At 60.8% G+C, this 14,669-nt stretch overlaps 1 protein-coding gene across 1 annotated transcript in view; it reads left to right on the top strand.

The window, feature by feature from the left end:
- Positions 1–14,669, top strand: part of ZC3H3 (zinc finger CCCH-type containing 3) — a 102,217-nt gene that overhangs the window by 52,081 nt on the left and 35,467 nt on the right. The window contains exon 5 of the mRNA XM_032760618.2: positions 11,681–11,868. Coding sequence (XP_032616509.1) covers positions 11,681–11,868 — 188 coding nt within the window. The remainder of the gene's footprint in view (positions 1–11,680; positions 11,869–14,669) is intronic.

Genomic DNA, 14,669 nt, shown 5'->3' with positions numbered 1-14,669 from the left:
GTCAAGTTCAACATGGTTTGTGTTCCCTATTTGCTTGTCTCCAGCTGGCTTGTTTCTTATGGATTCGTGGAACTCCAAGTGTTCGGGGTGGGGGGTCGCCTTTTTGTCATTTTCCTCACTTTGAATTTCGTGAGGATGTTTGCAGAAGTTTTTACTTTTCTGTGCACTTAAATCTGTCAGTCTCTTGAGATTTTATGTATTGATGTGCTTAGAACAGCCTTTCCTACCTAAGATGGCATGAGTTCTGGAAGCTTCCCTCCGGCCCTTCCCACTCATGTCTACCCCATGAGCACCTGCTTTTCTGTTCTCTGCCTACCTCGATTGGCTTTGCCTGTTCCTGAGCTTCGTGGTGATGGGGCCGCGTAGCGGGTGCTGTTCTGTGTGTGAGCTTCGTGGTGATGGGGCCGTGTAGCAGGTGCTGTTCTGTGTGTGAGCTCCGTGGTGATGGGGCCGCGTAGCAGGTGCTGTTCTGTGTGTGAGCTTCGTGGTGGTGGGGTCGTGTAGCAGGTGCTGTTCTGTGTCTGACTTCTTTTGTTCATCACTTTTCATGGACCGAATTGTGTCCCCCACCAAGTTCATAGATTGAAACCCTAACCCCCAATGTGACTACATTTGGGGATGGGGTCTTCAAACAGGTAATTGAGGTTAAATAGGATTATAGTGTTTGGCCCTGATCCACTAGGACTAATGTCCTTACAAGAATAAAAAGTGCCACCAGGGGCACATGCCCAGAGGAAAAGCCATGGGAGGACATTGCAGGCCAGGAAGGGAGATCCCACCAGGAACCAGCCTTGCCAGTGCCTCGATGTAGGCACCCCAGCGTGTGAGAAAGTGTGTTTCTGTTGTCGTAGCCGCCCAGTGCAGAGCATTCCATGGCAGCAGCCACGCAGCCGTAGGCGCCCACGTTTGTCACTCCGCTGCAGTGCCACGCCTGGCGGGAACCCGTTCTTTTTCCCTGCTGTGTGGTGTTCTGTGCTATGGATACGCCACGTGTGTCCATCTTGCGGTTGATGGGTGGGTATCTGGGGTCTCTCCCATCCTTGCCAGTTATGAAGCTGCTGTCTTGGGTGTGTCTCTGGGTGCCTGGTAGCTCTCATTTCTGTGGAGTTGCTGCCTCAGAGGGTGATGGACACTGAGCTTTGGAAGCTGAGGCCAGAGCGTGTCCCAGGTAGCTGTCCCAGCCTGCCAGTAGCAGCATGTGAGCGTTGCTTGGCCAGGATTCGCAGGCCCGTGTCTCCTGTTCTCGCCATGCTGGGGGGTGTGAGGCCTCACGCCCATCCCGCTGGCTGGCATTGCTGGGCATCTTTTTCTTCACTCAGGTCTCGTGGTGGTGCTGTCTTTGCTGTAAAGGGCCTCTTTGGGTGCTGGCCTGTTTTTGTGTGATTTGCCTTTTGGCTGATTTGCGGGAGTTCGTTTTTGTTGTGGATGTCTTCCGCCCCACACGTCTGCTTACAGCCGCGGGCCTGCTCTTCCACGGCGTCTGGTTTTTCAGCCTTTTATGAGTTGGTGCTCTTCGTGTCCTGTTTAAGAAATATTTGTCTACCCCATGTTCATGTTTTCTTCTAGAAGCTTGGCTATTTTAGCTTTTACATTTTTAAGCCTGAGGCTTCTTGAATTAATTTTTACTTGTGGTCTGAGGTAGGGGCCAAGTCCTTTTGTCTCCCCATGGAGACACATGTATTGAAATGAGACCCTGACCCACTCAGGTGCAGGGGCGGCCGCGTCACTCGGGTGAGCAGATGTATGGGCTGTTCCCAGACTCCCCGTCCTCACTGATGACCCACTTGTCTGTGCCCTTCGTTATTCCTGAACGCTTACTCTTCCAGATCACCTTAGAAACACTGGGCCGGGTTCTCGGCCTCCCCAAGGAACCAGCCTCCAAATCATAGATTTGCATGTTCTTCTTATGATTTCAGCCACACACACAAACACCTCAGATCCCCGGCCCCGCCTGCCTCCCCCGTTCTCAGCACCAGGGGGACCCACGCTCTGTAACTTGCACGTGTTGGCCCGGCGCATCTGCTGTAGGATTTTTCCTGAGTTATTTTAGGGTGTTTCTGGCTTTTCTTCTTTGTACGTTCCCATTGCTGTTTGCCGGCGTCTTGCTAGGCTTTTGGTTCTCACACGTCTTTGCTTCATAGTGGGTTCTGGTTACCCCTCTGAAGTGAGTGGGTTTTTATTGTGCGTTTCCCGTGGTTTTTGCAGATACCGCTGTCCTTGCGAGGGCCGCGTGAAGTTTGCTGAGGTCACCACCCCTTTCCAGGGAGCTGAGCCGGATTTGCTGTGTGGACTTCGGAGGGGCTGTCCCAGGGTCTGGGGGTGGGGGGATGTCTGCTGTGAGTCTCTTTAGACAGCAGTGACCTGAGGGGTCCTTGAGGGCCTAGGCAGGATTCCTGGCCAGCCTCCCCTCAGTAGCCGGCACAGACAGAGTGGGTCCTGGGCCGATGACCCAGCCCAAAGGGTGGCACAGGTGCAGAGGGTCGCAGGCCCGCCAAGGACAGCTGCACCTGGCCGCCTGGCACCTCTGCCGGACGAGCTGAACTCGGCACTCTGGGGCCATGAAGTCCCACTAATACTTGTTTTTTGCAGCTGACATACAAAACACCAATAGCTTCAGCTGAAATGGATTTTTAAAAGTGTCATTTTATGGAGAATTTTACTTTCCATCTTGTTGTTTATTAGGCTCTTAAAGGGAAAGCTTGTAATGCATCCATTGATCGAAATACCAATTGAATAGATGTGAGCACATAAAATACATAAAATAGTCCCAGCCCCTCATAGTGGAGCACGACGTTTGTAACGGAGGCAGTGTAATTAGTATTGCCCCCTGCCACCCAGCCAGGCTGCAGAGGCGCCCCCGAATCCTTCTTATTCATTACTGGGGTGAGACGGGGCAGGGCTGGCCCTCGGAAGGGCCAGTGCCCAGTGAGGAAGTCCTCAGGTGTCACAACAGAGCCTCCACCCCACGAGTCAGCCCAGGGGCCCGGGGAGCCAGCCCTGCTCAGCCTCAGCTGCACCAGTCGCACTCAAGGCCGTCCCTGTCCTCATGGGGCCCCCAAACAAGGCTGCTGTCCCTAAGGCTACATGGATCTTTCCCCTCATGGCGCCCTGGCCTGTGGTGCAGGAGTCTCAGCTCCCACCCAGGCCTATAACCCTGCCTGCCTGCTGGAGGTGTATCCTGGAAAGCTGAGTGGCTGGCCGGTCTCTGCAGGCCCCCGTACTGGGAGGTAGATGCTGTGGGGGTGACAGCGGGAGACTAGAGAGCCCATCTGGCCATGGCACCGGAGCCCCTGCTGAACAGCAGCTACTGCCCTGGGTACCTGGAGGCCCCTTGGAGCTGGTGAGGGCCCCATGGTCTGGGTATAGGGGTTTGGAGGACAGGGGGCCAGACTTGTGAGGAGTAAGTTAGAGGAGGGTCCTTTCTGTGAGATCAGGTGGCCGTAGCCATTGTGAGGCCTGTGTGGCCACCACGTAGTCAGATTTCAGCCCTGGCAGCCACAGGCCCTTGAACACTTAGCCCTGCCCCTGAGATCGTGGGAGCAGGGTCCAGGAGCCGGGAGCCCGCCTAGCACCCCCATTGCATGCCTCTGGTCTGTCTGGCCTGAGCGCCCCTCCCTGCCGGCCCAGCTTGGGCCCCTCCCCCGAGGGACTCTGTCTTCCTCCTCCAGAACTCAGGACATTCTGTGAGTGCCTGTCCAGTAGAACCACCTCCCCTGCATTGCCCCAGCCTGGGGCTGGGACTCTCCAGGCGAGGGCCCCATGTAGCCTGGCCAACCCACTTGGGGGCCGCAGCGGCTCAGCACCAGGAGAAGCCGGGAGGGAGGCTTCCAGCCAGTCCCACGCGTGCACACCCATGGGCACACACGCATGCTCGCCCTCCTGAGCCAGCACTGTGATGGGGGTGTCAGCGTTTCCAGTGGAAAGCCCCACTTAAGCAGTTTAGTGCCTGTCACGGCGCGGCTCTGCCTGACCTACTTGGGGATTCGCTGCGGCGCCGCCTCCCCCGGCCGCTCCTCTTCTGCTGACTTCGCACTCCCCGCTCGGGCTCCAAGCTTCGAAAAATTGTGCTCCATTTCCTGAAAAATGCTTCCCCGGTTGTTTTCTCTGTGTCTCAGCTGGCCTGCCTGTCTACTGCATGTTGCCACTGGCCTGGGTGGCCTGGCCAGGGGCTGCTGGGTCCCCGGCTCACACACGGATGCAACCCCAGCCGAGGAGGCCCTGACGGTGTCCCTGTGGCCCGGTGCCTGCTCCTGTGGTCCTGCCTCTTCTGGCTGCTAGGGCCGGGCCAAGACCTCACTCAGCCCTCGGCCTCTCCTGCTGTCACCATACTTGTGCCCCCGAGGGTCTTTCCACGTCTGCATGTCGCACGTCCCCGTGTCACCTCTGTAGCAGCCTGGCCATCATCCTGGGGAGACAGGGATGGGTTTGCCCTTCTCGGAGCTCTCAGGGCACGCATTCTGACTGTGCCTCCCTCCTTGAGCCCCGCTGCTCCCTTTGTTCTCAGAGAGCCCATCTTGCCCCAGCCCGCATTCCCAGTGCCTGGCCCTTGCTGCCTGAGCCCGCTCTTTGCATCTGCTGACCAAGCCCTAGCAGCCACCTCCCTGCCACAGGTCTCCTTCCTGAGTGTCTGTAACTGACCGGGGCATCCTGACCCTTCCTCACCCCACACTCCTCCTAAGAGGTCCTGGGAGCCCCAGGGTGGCACACACTTGGGTGTGTTCTTGCAACACACATTTACAGAGCCCCCTGCGTGCCCAGCACATCCGCAAGGCCAGGGGTGCAACAGTGGTATCTGCAGATACGGCCCCTGTGCTCATTTTCCCCAGTGGTAAGCAGGGCCAGCCTCCCCAGTGCTGTGACATCTGCACTTGGCCTCAGGCCTGCCCTGGGATCTGGACAGAGAGACAGCATGTGCAAAGACCTGGTGCCAGGAGTGAGCACGGCGCTTTCCAGAAACCAGAACTTCCCCGGGGGACTGGAGTTCTAGGCTGGAGGGAGGCTGCATGGGGGCTGTGGCCAGCAGGACCTGAGTACCTGGTCATCTTGAGAACAAAGGGACCCACTGCAGGGTCTTGGCAGGGACTTGATCAGATGTGTGCAGTTTTCAAACCAGCTGGCAGGGTGGGATGGGTGCAGCCCCCCCTTTCAGCTGTGAACCAGGGTGGAGACCCAGCTGGCTCAGTGCCGGCCTGGGGCTCTGCGTGGCGTGTTCAGGGCCTGGGCATTGTCTCAGAGCAGGGCTTCTGTCAGTGGTGAGGCTGAGGGCCCTGGGCAGGGGGTCCGAGTGGAAGCTGATGAGGCCCCTCATGGGGAGAACTGCTGACCGACACTGGCTGCAGGGCCTGGCTGTGGGAGCAGGAGGGCCAGCTGGGGCTGGAGTGTGTTTAACAGACAAGACTGGAACTGGATTGGCAGCAGCTGGAGGTGCAGGGTGACAACACGAGGGTCCTGGAGGGTCCCCATTGTACTTGTCTGCCTTCAGTTTCCCTTCCAGGGTCTGATGTCCCCTCGCCGGCTCCACCCTTTGGCGGTGCTTGGCAGGAAGAAAACTTCAAATCCCAGCCCTCCCTGCTGTGGAGCCCCTGGCAGGTCTGGAGGGTCTGGGAGCGGCTCTCCCCTCTGCTGGCCTCGCCTCTCCCGCCCCTGGTCACACAGTGACCTCTCTGTTCCCAGGTCTTTCCTCAAGCACAGACACAACCTCACAGAGTTCTCAGGGGCTCACGTGGGGTGGGATGTCACTGAGGCTGGCATGGGAACTTTGGGAGGGTGGGGAGGGACTTGGGCTCACATGGGGTGCCATGTCACCGAGGCTGGCATGGGAACTTCGGGGAGGGTAGGGAGGGAAGGATGCTGAGAGGCTGCTATGGGGAAGGAGCCCCTGGTTCCCGTCAGCGGCTCTCCTCCAGATAAGGGTCTCTGGCCCCACTGTGGTCTGTGTCGGCCTTTGTGCAGCCGCTGGTCGCACCACTGGGCCCGGGAGCTGGGTTGGGAGGATGCTCCGGAGAGGCCCGGCCTTCCCAGAGCTGCCTGCAATCTGGCCTAGGCCTCGAACCCCTGGCCACATGGCCCGAGGCCTTGGAAGACCCTGTTGAACAAGCCACAGAGCCTCAGGGAGGGTGTCCTGGGCAGCGTGTGTCTGAAGGTGCTGTGAGACTGGGCAATTGCAAGACACAGCTTCCGGGCTTAAAAGCTGCCTGGCTGCGGCCTGGACCCTCGAGTCCCTCCAGTGTGTGTCTGGCCGGGGCATCCTGGGGGCTGGGCTGCTTCCCAGATTTCTAGGGTGGAGGAGGCCTCCCCCAGTCCCCTCACCACCTCTGCCTGAGTCGAGAGCGGGCCCCTTCCCCAGCCTTCCTGCCATGCCAGTGTGCCAGTCACGCTGACTGCCAGGCTCAGCACTCTCTGATTGGTCTCGGAGCTGGGTCCCATAGCATGGAGACACTGCAGGCAGTGCCCATGGCAGGGAGCAGGGCCTGAAAGGTCCCGGGTGCTCAGAGGGCTGGACTTGCCCGAGGAGCCGCTTTGGTTTGTCAGATGTGTTTCTGCTGAGCTGGGGCTTCTGCTGCTGGGAGCGCAAGTGCTGAGGCTGTCACCCTGGGGGCAGGCAGTGCACGGGGCCTGCTTGCTGTGCATGCACTGCCCTGACTGCGAGGCCACTGATCTGGCCCACGTGTGTGTGCGCATCTGTGCCCAGGAGCAATGACATGGCCTGGGGTGAGGCCCCTCTCAGCCTGCACGGCCCACATGACATGGCGAGGGGGCTGCTCTGACCTGCCATGGGCAGTGCCCTCAGGGAGTGGGTAGAGCATGGATGTCCAGGGTTGGTTCTCAAAGTCCTTGCGTGGGCCACTCAGCAGCAGTGGCCCAGGCCGGGGCTTGCAGGCCCGGAAGCCTGGCAGCTGGCAGGCTGTGCGTGGGCATGCCTTGTGGATGCCGGCAGGGGATGCACCAGGTTTGCCCCTGGGCTTTCAGGAAAACCAAGACCTCAGAGCGAGCCTCTCTCCCATCTTGCCCAGGCCCCCAGCACCACTGAAGTCCTGGGGACAGGGGAGAGGAGTCCCTGAGGATCGAGGGCCGGAGGTCCACCCGGCCCCCACTGTTGCTACCTGTGCCTAGCAGGGCTGGCGGCACTCAGCGGGTCTGAGGGGCCCAGGCTGAGGCAGGACAGGGGCTTTCAGAGACAGGAGGGCCTGGGCTCATCCCTCTGGGCACCCGTGGTGCCCCTTGCCAGCCTGGACAGCCTCTGGCCTGGAAGTTTCCGGCTACTTCTGAGGCGGTACTGCACAGACAGCTTCTTTATACACCTACTTTTGTGGTGTATGTGTCTTTCTCCCCATTACTGCTGCTTTTCATTTAAAATGTTATCTCCCCCTCCTGGCCTTTGTGCCCCCCCAGGGGGGGAGAGGGACGGCCCAGCCTCGCCCTGGTGTAGTCAAGGTTATGGTGATAAATCCTGGGGCATTGTCACTTCTATTCGGAGTAAATTGGCTGGCCGCTTTTGGGCTGAAGGAAAGATAATTTGCTGTAGTATTTCAAATGGATTAGAAATGGATTTGAAGGGAAAGTTCATGCCTCCCATTACAAAGGCGAGAAAGAAGACTATCTTAAGGCACTGTTCCCTCCCTGGCCTTCATTATCCACGCTTAATACCTTTCCTATTTTCCAGCGTTAATGAAATTTCCTGGCGGCGTGGGCCTGCCGGACGGATGGGAGAGGCCTTTAGATCTGCAGCTCCCGTTGCAGAAAAGGAATTACAGAGCCTTCCGTGAGGGCAGACGCGCGCTCCGGGTCCTTGGCCCTGCTATTATCTCATTAATTTCATCCCCCTTCTCAATGCAGTTCGTTTCCAAAGGCCGTCCTCTCCATTAGGGTCACAATTTACTGGAGTGCTGTGACACCCACGGCCGTGAAAAGCTACAAGGCCCTCGCCCCACGCCCTCCCAACACCCTCCTGCTGCAGGTTCCAAAGCCAGCCAGGCAGCCGGGGTGAGGGCAGGGGTGAGGGCACGGGTGAGGGCAACCCCAGACAGCTCTCCGTCAGCCCCGCCAACCTGTGCAGGCCCGAGGTTCTGCCACAGCATCTCCCAGGATGCAGCTTCTTGGAATGAGGCTCTTGGGCTAGGTGTGCTGAGCACCGGGAAGCGCCCTGCCCCATTCCCGGGAGGCCCTGGGCTCCCAGGCTGTGGTGGGCAGTGGGGGGCTGGGAACATTCCCAGGCATGGAGAGCGGGTGCAGATCCCGGGACAGTTCAGCAGGGCCTGCCACGTCTCCATTCCGCCCAGATCCTCTAGCGCCCTCTGGGTGTTCTCACACTCCAGTAAGGTGTTTTCTTAGGAGGGAAGAGAAGGGGACAAGCTAATTGTTCGTGTTCATCCATAAGAATGAGCAGGGGCGGCTGGGCGCGGTGGCTCATGCCTGTAATCCCAGCACTTTGGGAGGCCAAGGTGGTCGGATCACCTGAGGTCAGGAGTTGGAGACCAGCTTGGCCAACAGGGTGAAACCCCATCTCTACTAAAAATACAAAAATTAGCTGGGCGTGTTGGCACATGCCTGTAATCCCAGCTACTCTGGAGGCTGAGGCAGGAGAATCTCTTGAACCTGGGAGGTGGAGGTTGTAGTGAGCCGAGATCGTACCGTTGCACTCTAGCCTGGGCCACAAGAGCGAAACTCCGTCTCAAAAAAAACAAAAAATAAGAATGAGCTGGGGCATAGCTGCTGTAGCGCCCAGCCAGACCGAGCTCCCGAGACAGAGCCGAGGGGCAGCCCTGGTGGGTGGGGTGGTCCTGGAAGCTTCCAATGCCTCCTGACCCCCAGAGGTGCTGCTGCCTCTGCCCCACGGGCCCTTCCCTGGGCCTGGCCAGCTGTGTCTGCCCCTGGGAGGGGAGCAGGTGCCGCAGCCCGGGCCTCGCCCTCCCTCCAGGTGCCTTTGGAGAGCCACACAGTGATTGGGTGGTGGCCCGTCCCCATGTGAGCCTCAGTCAGGGGGACACTCCTGCAGGTGAGTCCTTGCACACCTGGGTTCTGGGCCTCCGTCCCAACCATCTCCTCAGGGCGTCCTGGCTGGACCCGGGCGGAGGGCTGGGTTGGCTTTGCTGCCTGCTCGTCCTTCCTGCTTTGTGGTGGCCAGGGTTGAACCCAGCCTGTGCTGTGTGAAGGGTCGGGCATGCAGGAGTGGTTGCTTCCCCCGAGAGTGCAGCCTTACCATCTACTCGCTGGAGCCTGTGGGGAGGCAGGGAGCTGGGGGCTCCCAGGAGCAAGTCCAGGCTGGCCCTGAGCAGCCTTTCCGGGGCAAGGACCACAGTTAGCTCTGGCCCCGGTTGTATGATGGCCAGAGGCTCTGTGAGTGGCTGGAGCTGCAGTGGGGGGTGCACCCTGGCCACCAGCTCCCTCACCCTCCCAATGGTGAGACCCCTGAGGCCTGTGGGTACTGTGGGGCTGGTGTAGGGCCCTGGGCTCAGCCTGACTGGGATTTGGGGTCGAGCTGAGTGTCCCCCAGGCAGTGGCCGTAGCTCCTGTGGAAGGTCAGAACCTGCCTCTGAGCCCCCAGGCTGATGGGGGGTTCTCCAGCTGAGAGGCTGGTGCAGGAGGTCCTGCCTGGCCTGGCCCTCCCTCCAGGCCTGGTGCCAGGATAAGCTGAAGGTACAGGCCATCCACCTCCCAGAGGCCAGGGCTGCACTGGGACCCCAGGGTCTGATGAGAGCCTGGAGGTCTGAGTCTGGCTGGCAGGATGCCTACCCTCCACCCCTCTGGCCCAGACAGTGCCCGGCTGGGGGTTGGGGAGCAGTTGGAGTGTGCAGGGCACAGACAGGATAGGTGGGAGGTGGGGGCCAGCAGACCACTCAGCACTGCCAAGCCCCTTGGTGGGCTCTTTCCCGCCAAGATTGGTGTTTGTGAACTTGAATTTTAATTAAAGGAAACTGGGTTAAGTGCTCTGGCTGCCGTGCTTGTACTTACACTGCAGCTCCAATCCCCGGTGCCAGGCTCTCTGTGCTCCCATTATGTCTCTAATGGGCCCTTGGAGGCCCCCGGCTGCTGAGAATTACCCCAGCTTGCAGGCAGAGGGACCAAGGCCCAGAGGGGTTGCGGGGCTGAGTGGTGGGGATGGCGGCTGAACCCGACAGCAGGGCTGCTCCATCCCCAGTACCGCCATGTCTGTTGGCTCCTCGTGGGTGGCTTTGATGGATATGCTGCTGTCCCCCTGCACCTGCCCCATCCAGCCAGACAAGTGAGCCCCACTTTCATGCATGCTGCAGGCCTGGGTCTAGGGGGCACCCCACCCTGGCCCAGACCAGCTGGAAAAGGGTGTCCTGCAGCTGTGGTTGGGTTGAGGGGCTCAGGTACTCCACAGCAGAGAGGGCTGTGTAGCTGCAGGGCCATGGGGACCGGTGTGGCATGGGGAGCATAGAGCAGGGGCACAGCCCTGTGCCAGGCCTGAGCTGCCCTTCCTCACCTTCCACTTGACTGGTCCCTTTGCTGCGTGCGTACCCATGGCTGCCCAAAAATGTCTTGCCCAGATTTGCTGGGGGCGCGGTATCCACCTCAAGGGTCATGGCAGCTTGAGCAGAGCGTGAGCTCATGTGGAATCAAGCTCAATTTGCATGAGCTAATCACTGCCGAAGTGCACCCTGGCAGCCCCTATGCCTGACAGAGGCCCACCCTGGCAGAGGCCTATGCCAGGCCCTGAGCCCCCCACCTTGGGAGCTGCTTGCCCGCGGGTCCGCAGGGCTGTGGGTGTGGCTGGCAGCTGCAGGGAGGTGCCTCTGGAGTGCAGCTCAGGCCCCTCCAGTCTTACTCTGCCCCTTGGCTTCCCGGAGGCTGTGGAGTATCTGGCAGGAGTGGGGGCTGCCGGGGCTCAGGGCCTGTTGGCCTAGGTCTCTTCCTCTAGCCAGGGTCATCGGCTCAGCTAACTCCAGGGGCTGTCGCGGCCTCTTCAGCCCTTGGACTTGAGGCAACATCAGCATTTCCCTCAAACAGCCTGCCTGGCCCGGGGTCTGTGAGGCTGTCCCCATGCACTCTCAGTGCAGGGCTCTCTGAGCTGTGGATGAAGGGGAGGCAGGACAGGGCGGAGGAGGAGAAGAGGCAGGGTAGCCTGCTGACCCTATGGTGTCTGTGGTCCTGAAGGCCAGGGTGGTGTGTGCCGGGGCCGCGTTGGTAGAAATAGCCCCAGCCTTGAAGCAGACTCAAGGGAGCCTCAGCCCACGTGCCAAGGGCCAGGTGTGCTTCTCACCAACACACGGACACCTTGCAGCCCCTCTGCCCTGCAGCCCCAGGGACCCTTACCCCGCAGCACACAGCCGGGTGGTCAGGGCCCAGGGGTGGTTATGTCCACGGGAGAGGTGTGCACTGGAGGAGGATGCTGCCCCCTCACCGTGGCTTCTAGGGGCGCATGAGTTCCCAGCCTCATGGGTGGGGTCGGGGGCGCCACCTCCTGGGACTCCTTGTCAGTGTTCCCTATGACAGCCAAAATGTCCCTGAGGTGGGGATTAGGGGCCAGAAGGGGACAGAGGTCTCTTGGCAGCTGGGCCAATGGCCCGTGGTCACCCCAGCTGGAGTGTGTACCCACCGCAAGCGCTGTTCCCTGTCCCCCTTGGGAGGCCAGGCCTGGACTCGGCCCCTGGCACTGACCATCAGAGCTGTAGTCTGTCCTGGGGCCAGGCTTGACGTGCATTTCCTGTCTCTGCAGGTCCCTGGTGCTGAACCGCCTGCGTCCAGTTGCCAGCGGGAGTGGGAAAGCCCAACCGGGCTCCCCTCGGTGGCGGAGCAAAGGCTACCGCTGCATCGGAGGGGTCCTCTACAAAGTATCTGCCAACAAGCTCTCCAAGACCTCCGGCCAGCCCGGCGATGCGGGCAGCAGGCCCCTCCTCCGCACAGGTGAGAGGTGAGGGCGGGGGCGCTGGGAGGTGACACCGACCGGCCAGCGTGTGGTGGGCACTGCAGGCCAGACCCCCTAACCTCCAACATGTTGTGGCTGCTCTGGGCCTTGGCCCAGGCCCCTGTCTTGGGGAGGAGGTCAGGGGCCTCGTGCTCCCAGGGAACCCGTCCAAACAAGCACTTCCCAAATGGGCCATGTCCCAGCCCGGGAGTTAATTTCACTCTTCCATACACCCAGCGCCTTCGTAGCCATCCCTAGTGAGACCGACAGGGCAGCCGGAGAATGGAGGGTACCAGGAGGCCTTCCTCTGCCATCCCCCAGGAAGGGCCCTGCAGTGGCACCCACCTGTCGTGGCTGAGTGGCCCCTGATTTTCTGTGGGGTGGGGGAGAGTTGCTCACAAGCGCCGTGTTTCGCTTTTGGAAAAAGGATGAGGCCAGGTACGGCAAACACGCCCGGGCGAGCGCACACCTGGGGCCGCGGCGCCCATAATCGCATTGGCGACGCCTCGACAACTGTGTCTGGAGGCAGCCGGCGCCGCCACCTCGTGCCCTCCCAGCCCAGGGAAACAGGCTCAGGAGAAGGAAATGCTTTGGATTCGCTTATCCTACAAATTAACTAGAAAAATATTTTGGTTTCAGTCCAATTTTACCCCCTTTCTTGTCCATCAAAAAAAAAGAGAGAGATTGCAGGTGGTGCTGGGATTGCAGAGGCTGGGCTGTGCTGGCTCTCTGACCCGCCTGGGGCCTGGAGAGAGAACAGGTTCAGCCCCTGGAGGAGGTGGACTCCGAGGGCAGGGTCTGCGGGGGTCAGAGGAGAGGCAGGAAACTACCTCCCTGGAAGCCAGCCTCACTGGCCACCCTGCCTGGCTGTGTTCCTAGCGTCCATCTCTGAGCTCCAGGGGCTTCCGGGCTGTTTCCTGGGCAGAGTCGCTGGGAGCAGCACGGGGGCCCTGGCACCTGCCTCACAGGGCTCTGAGCCACACTGTGGCTGGCCAGTGCCCGTGACCATGCCTGCAGGCTGGTGGCTGGGGCTGGGGGGCCCTGGTGAACAGGGCAGGAATAAGTCCCCACTCGCTGAGGATCTGGTGAGAAGCCCTGGGTCCCTTCCTGGGCACTGTGTCACCCCTGTGTGTGCCTCCGCTTCCCCACCCATACCTTTAGGGACTGGGCTGTGTGATTTGTGCGTGTGGCCTCATCTCTGCTACACCCCAGATGCTCAGTGCAGGAGCTGGCTCAGAACATGGGGGCCTTGGTGAGGCTCCGCCCCTGGGGGATGCTGCCGTGGGTTGGGGGACAGGCCCTCCTGTCACCCAGCAGGGCCTTCTCTGGTTACGTCTGATCCTCTGACTCTGGAGCTTGGTGGCCTGTGGGGCTACACACAGCTGTTTGTATCATGGAGGGCAGGGGCCTCGGGCTCCTCTCCAGCAGTCATTTCCCTGAGCGAAGTATAAGCCCCTGGCCAGTCTCTGGCACAGCAGGTCCCAGGCGCCTGTGGCCGTCCACCAGCCACCAGCCATGTGGGCCAACAGGGACCCTGACCAGTGGAGCTCCCAGGGCAGGCAGCAGGTGCTCTGAGAACATGGCGCTTGACCCCCAGGGACAAAGCCATGAGATGCCTCTGCTTGTGCCGGGTGGTCCCACCTTCCCCTGGGCCTCCTTGGCAGAGGCCAAGCCCCACGTTGGCTGGCACTGCCCTGAGTGCACTGACCCTGCAGGCACAGTCCTGGCGCTGGCTTTCCTCTGTGGTCCTAGAGGCAGTGGGCAGAGCAGCCGGGCTGATCCCTCTGCCCAGGGAAGGGCGCCCCGAGCCCTCACCTGCCTGCCTGGGTGGGAGGGTGCCCTACACCTCCCATGGATGCTGCCTCTGACATCCCTAGTGCAGGGAGAGGCACGGGCTGAACACCAGTGAAGATTCCTGGGGCCCACAGTTGTCAATACGCAGACTCGTGTCCAGTCAGGCAGTCAGGGAGGCCTTTCTCATGAGCTGAAAACAGAGGGGCTCAGAAGGGACAGGAGCAGCAAGAGCATCCCGAGGCGGCCATGCAGAGGCCTGGGCGGGGGTGTGCGGGGGTGTGAGGCATCGCAGGACCCTGTGCACAGCCAGCAGGGGGATGAGATGGGTTGGGGGCAGGCGGGGTCTGCCTGGCACCACTGCACCCCCATTCAGAAAGCTCCCGGTAGTTGTGATAATAGTACTGACTGAGGTTAATAATTAAGTGGCCAAGACAGCAGCCATGGAGACCATGACGTCCTGACATCCCCGCGAGCCCCGGGTGGCCAGGATAGGCAGCTAAGGCTGCTCCTGGCAGTCAGTCTGCAGGCCCTGCCCTGCTCTGCGGAAGCCGGAGCCAGGGAGGGGATGCCTACTGCGCTTTCCAGAGCCAGAGCCCATCCCAGGGACCCACCCACTCAGGGAGTGGCCCCCACCACAGCAGCTGCATCCCACTCCCTGCACAGTGCCCAGGCTGGCCCCGCCTCTTCACCCCAGGTCGCGGTGCGTCCTTGGGACTCTCCCTGCACCATGCACCCATGGGACCCACAGAGGGCCTTGTGGCATGGGTCCGTCTCCCCGCACCGAGGTCCTTGGGTCGTCTCAGCCCTCGCCGGGATCCCGTGGCCCACGTTTGTTGGGCTGGGTGGGCTTGTGGGGGGAGGTGCACCTGCCATCCTGGCTCCTCCCATCCCTCAGTGTCCACAGAGACGCCTGTGGCAGGCAGCAGGTTTGCACTTGGCCCCCTCAGACACGGTGCCCACCACCCGGATGGCCCAGGGTCTGAGCTCTGGGGAGGAGGGAGTGCAT

This window comes from Hylobates moloch, unplaced genomic scaffold (genome assembly GCF_009828535.3).
Source record: "Hylobates moloch isolate HMO894 unplaced genomic scaffold, HMol_V3 SCAFFOLD_9, whole genome shotgun sequence".
NCBI lineage: Eukaryota > Metazoa > Chordata > Mammalia > Primates > Hylobatidae > Hylobates > Hylobates moloch.
Note: the sequence above shows the minus strand (reverse complement) of the source record. Positions and strands in the feature narration are given on the sequence as shown.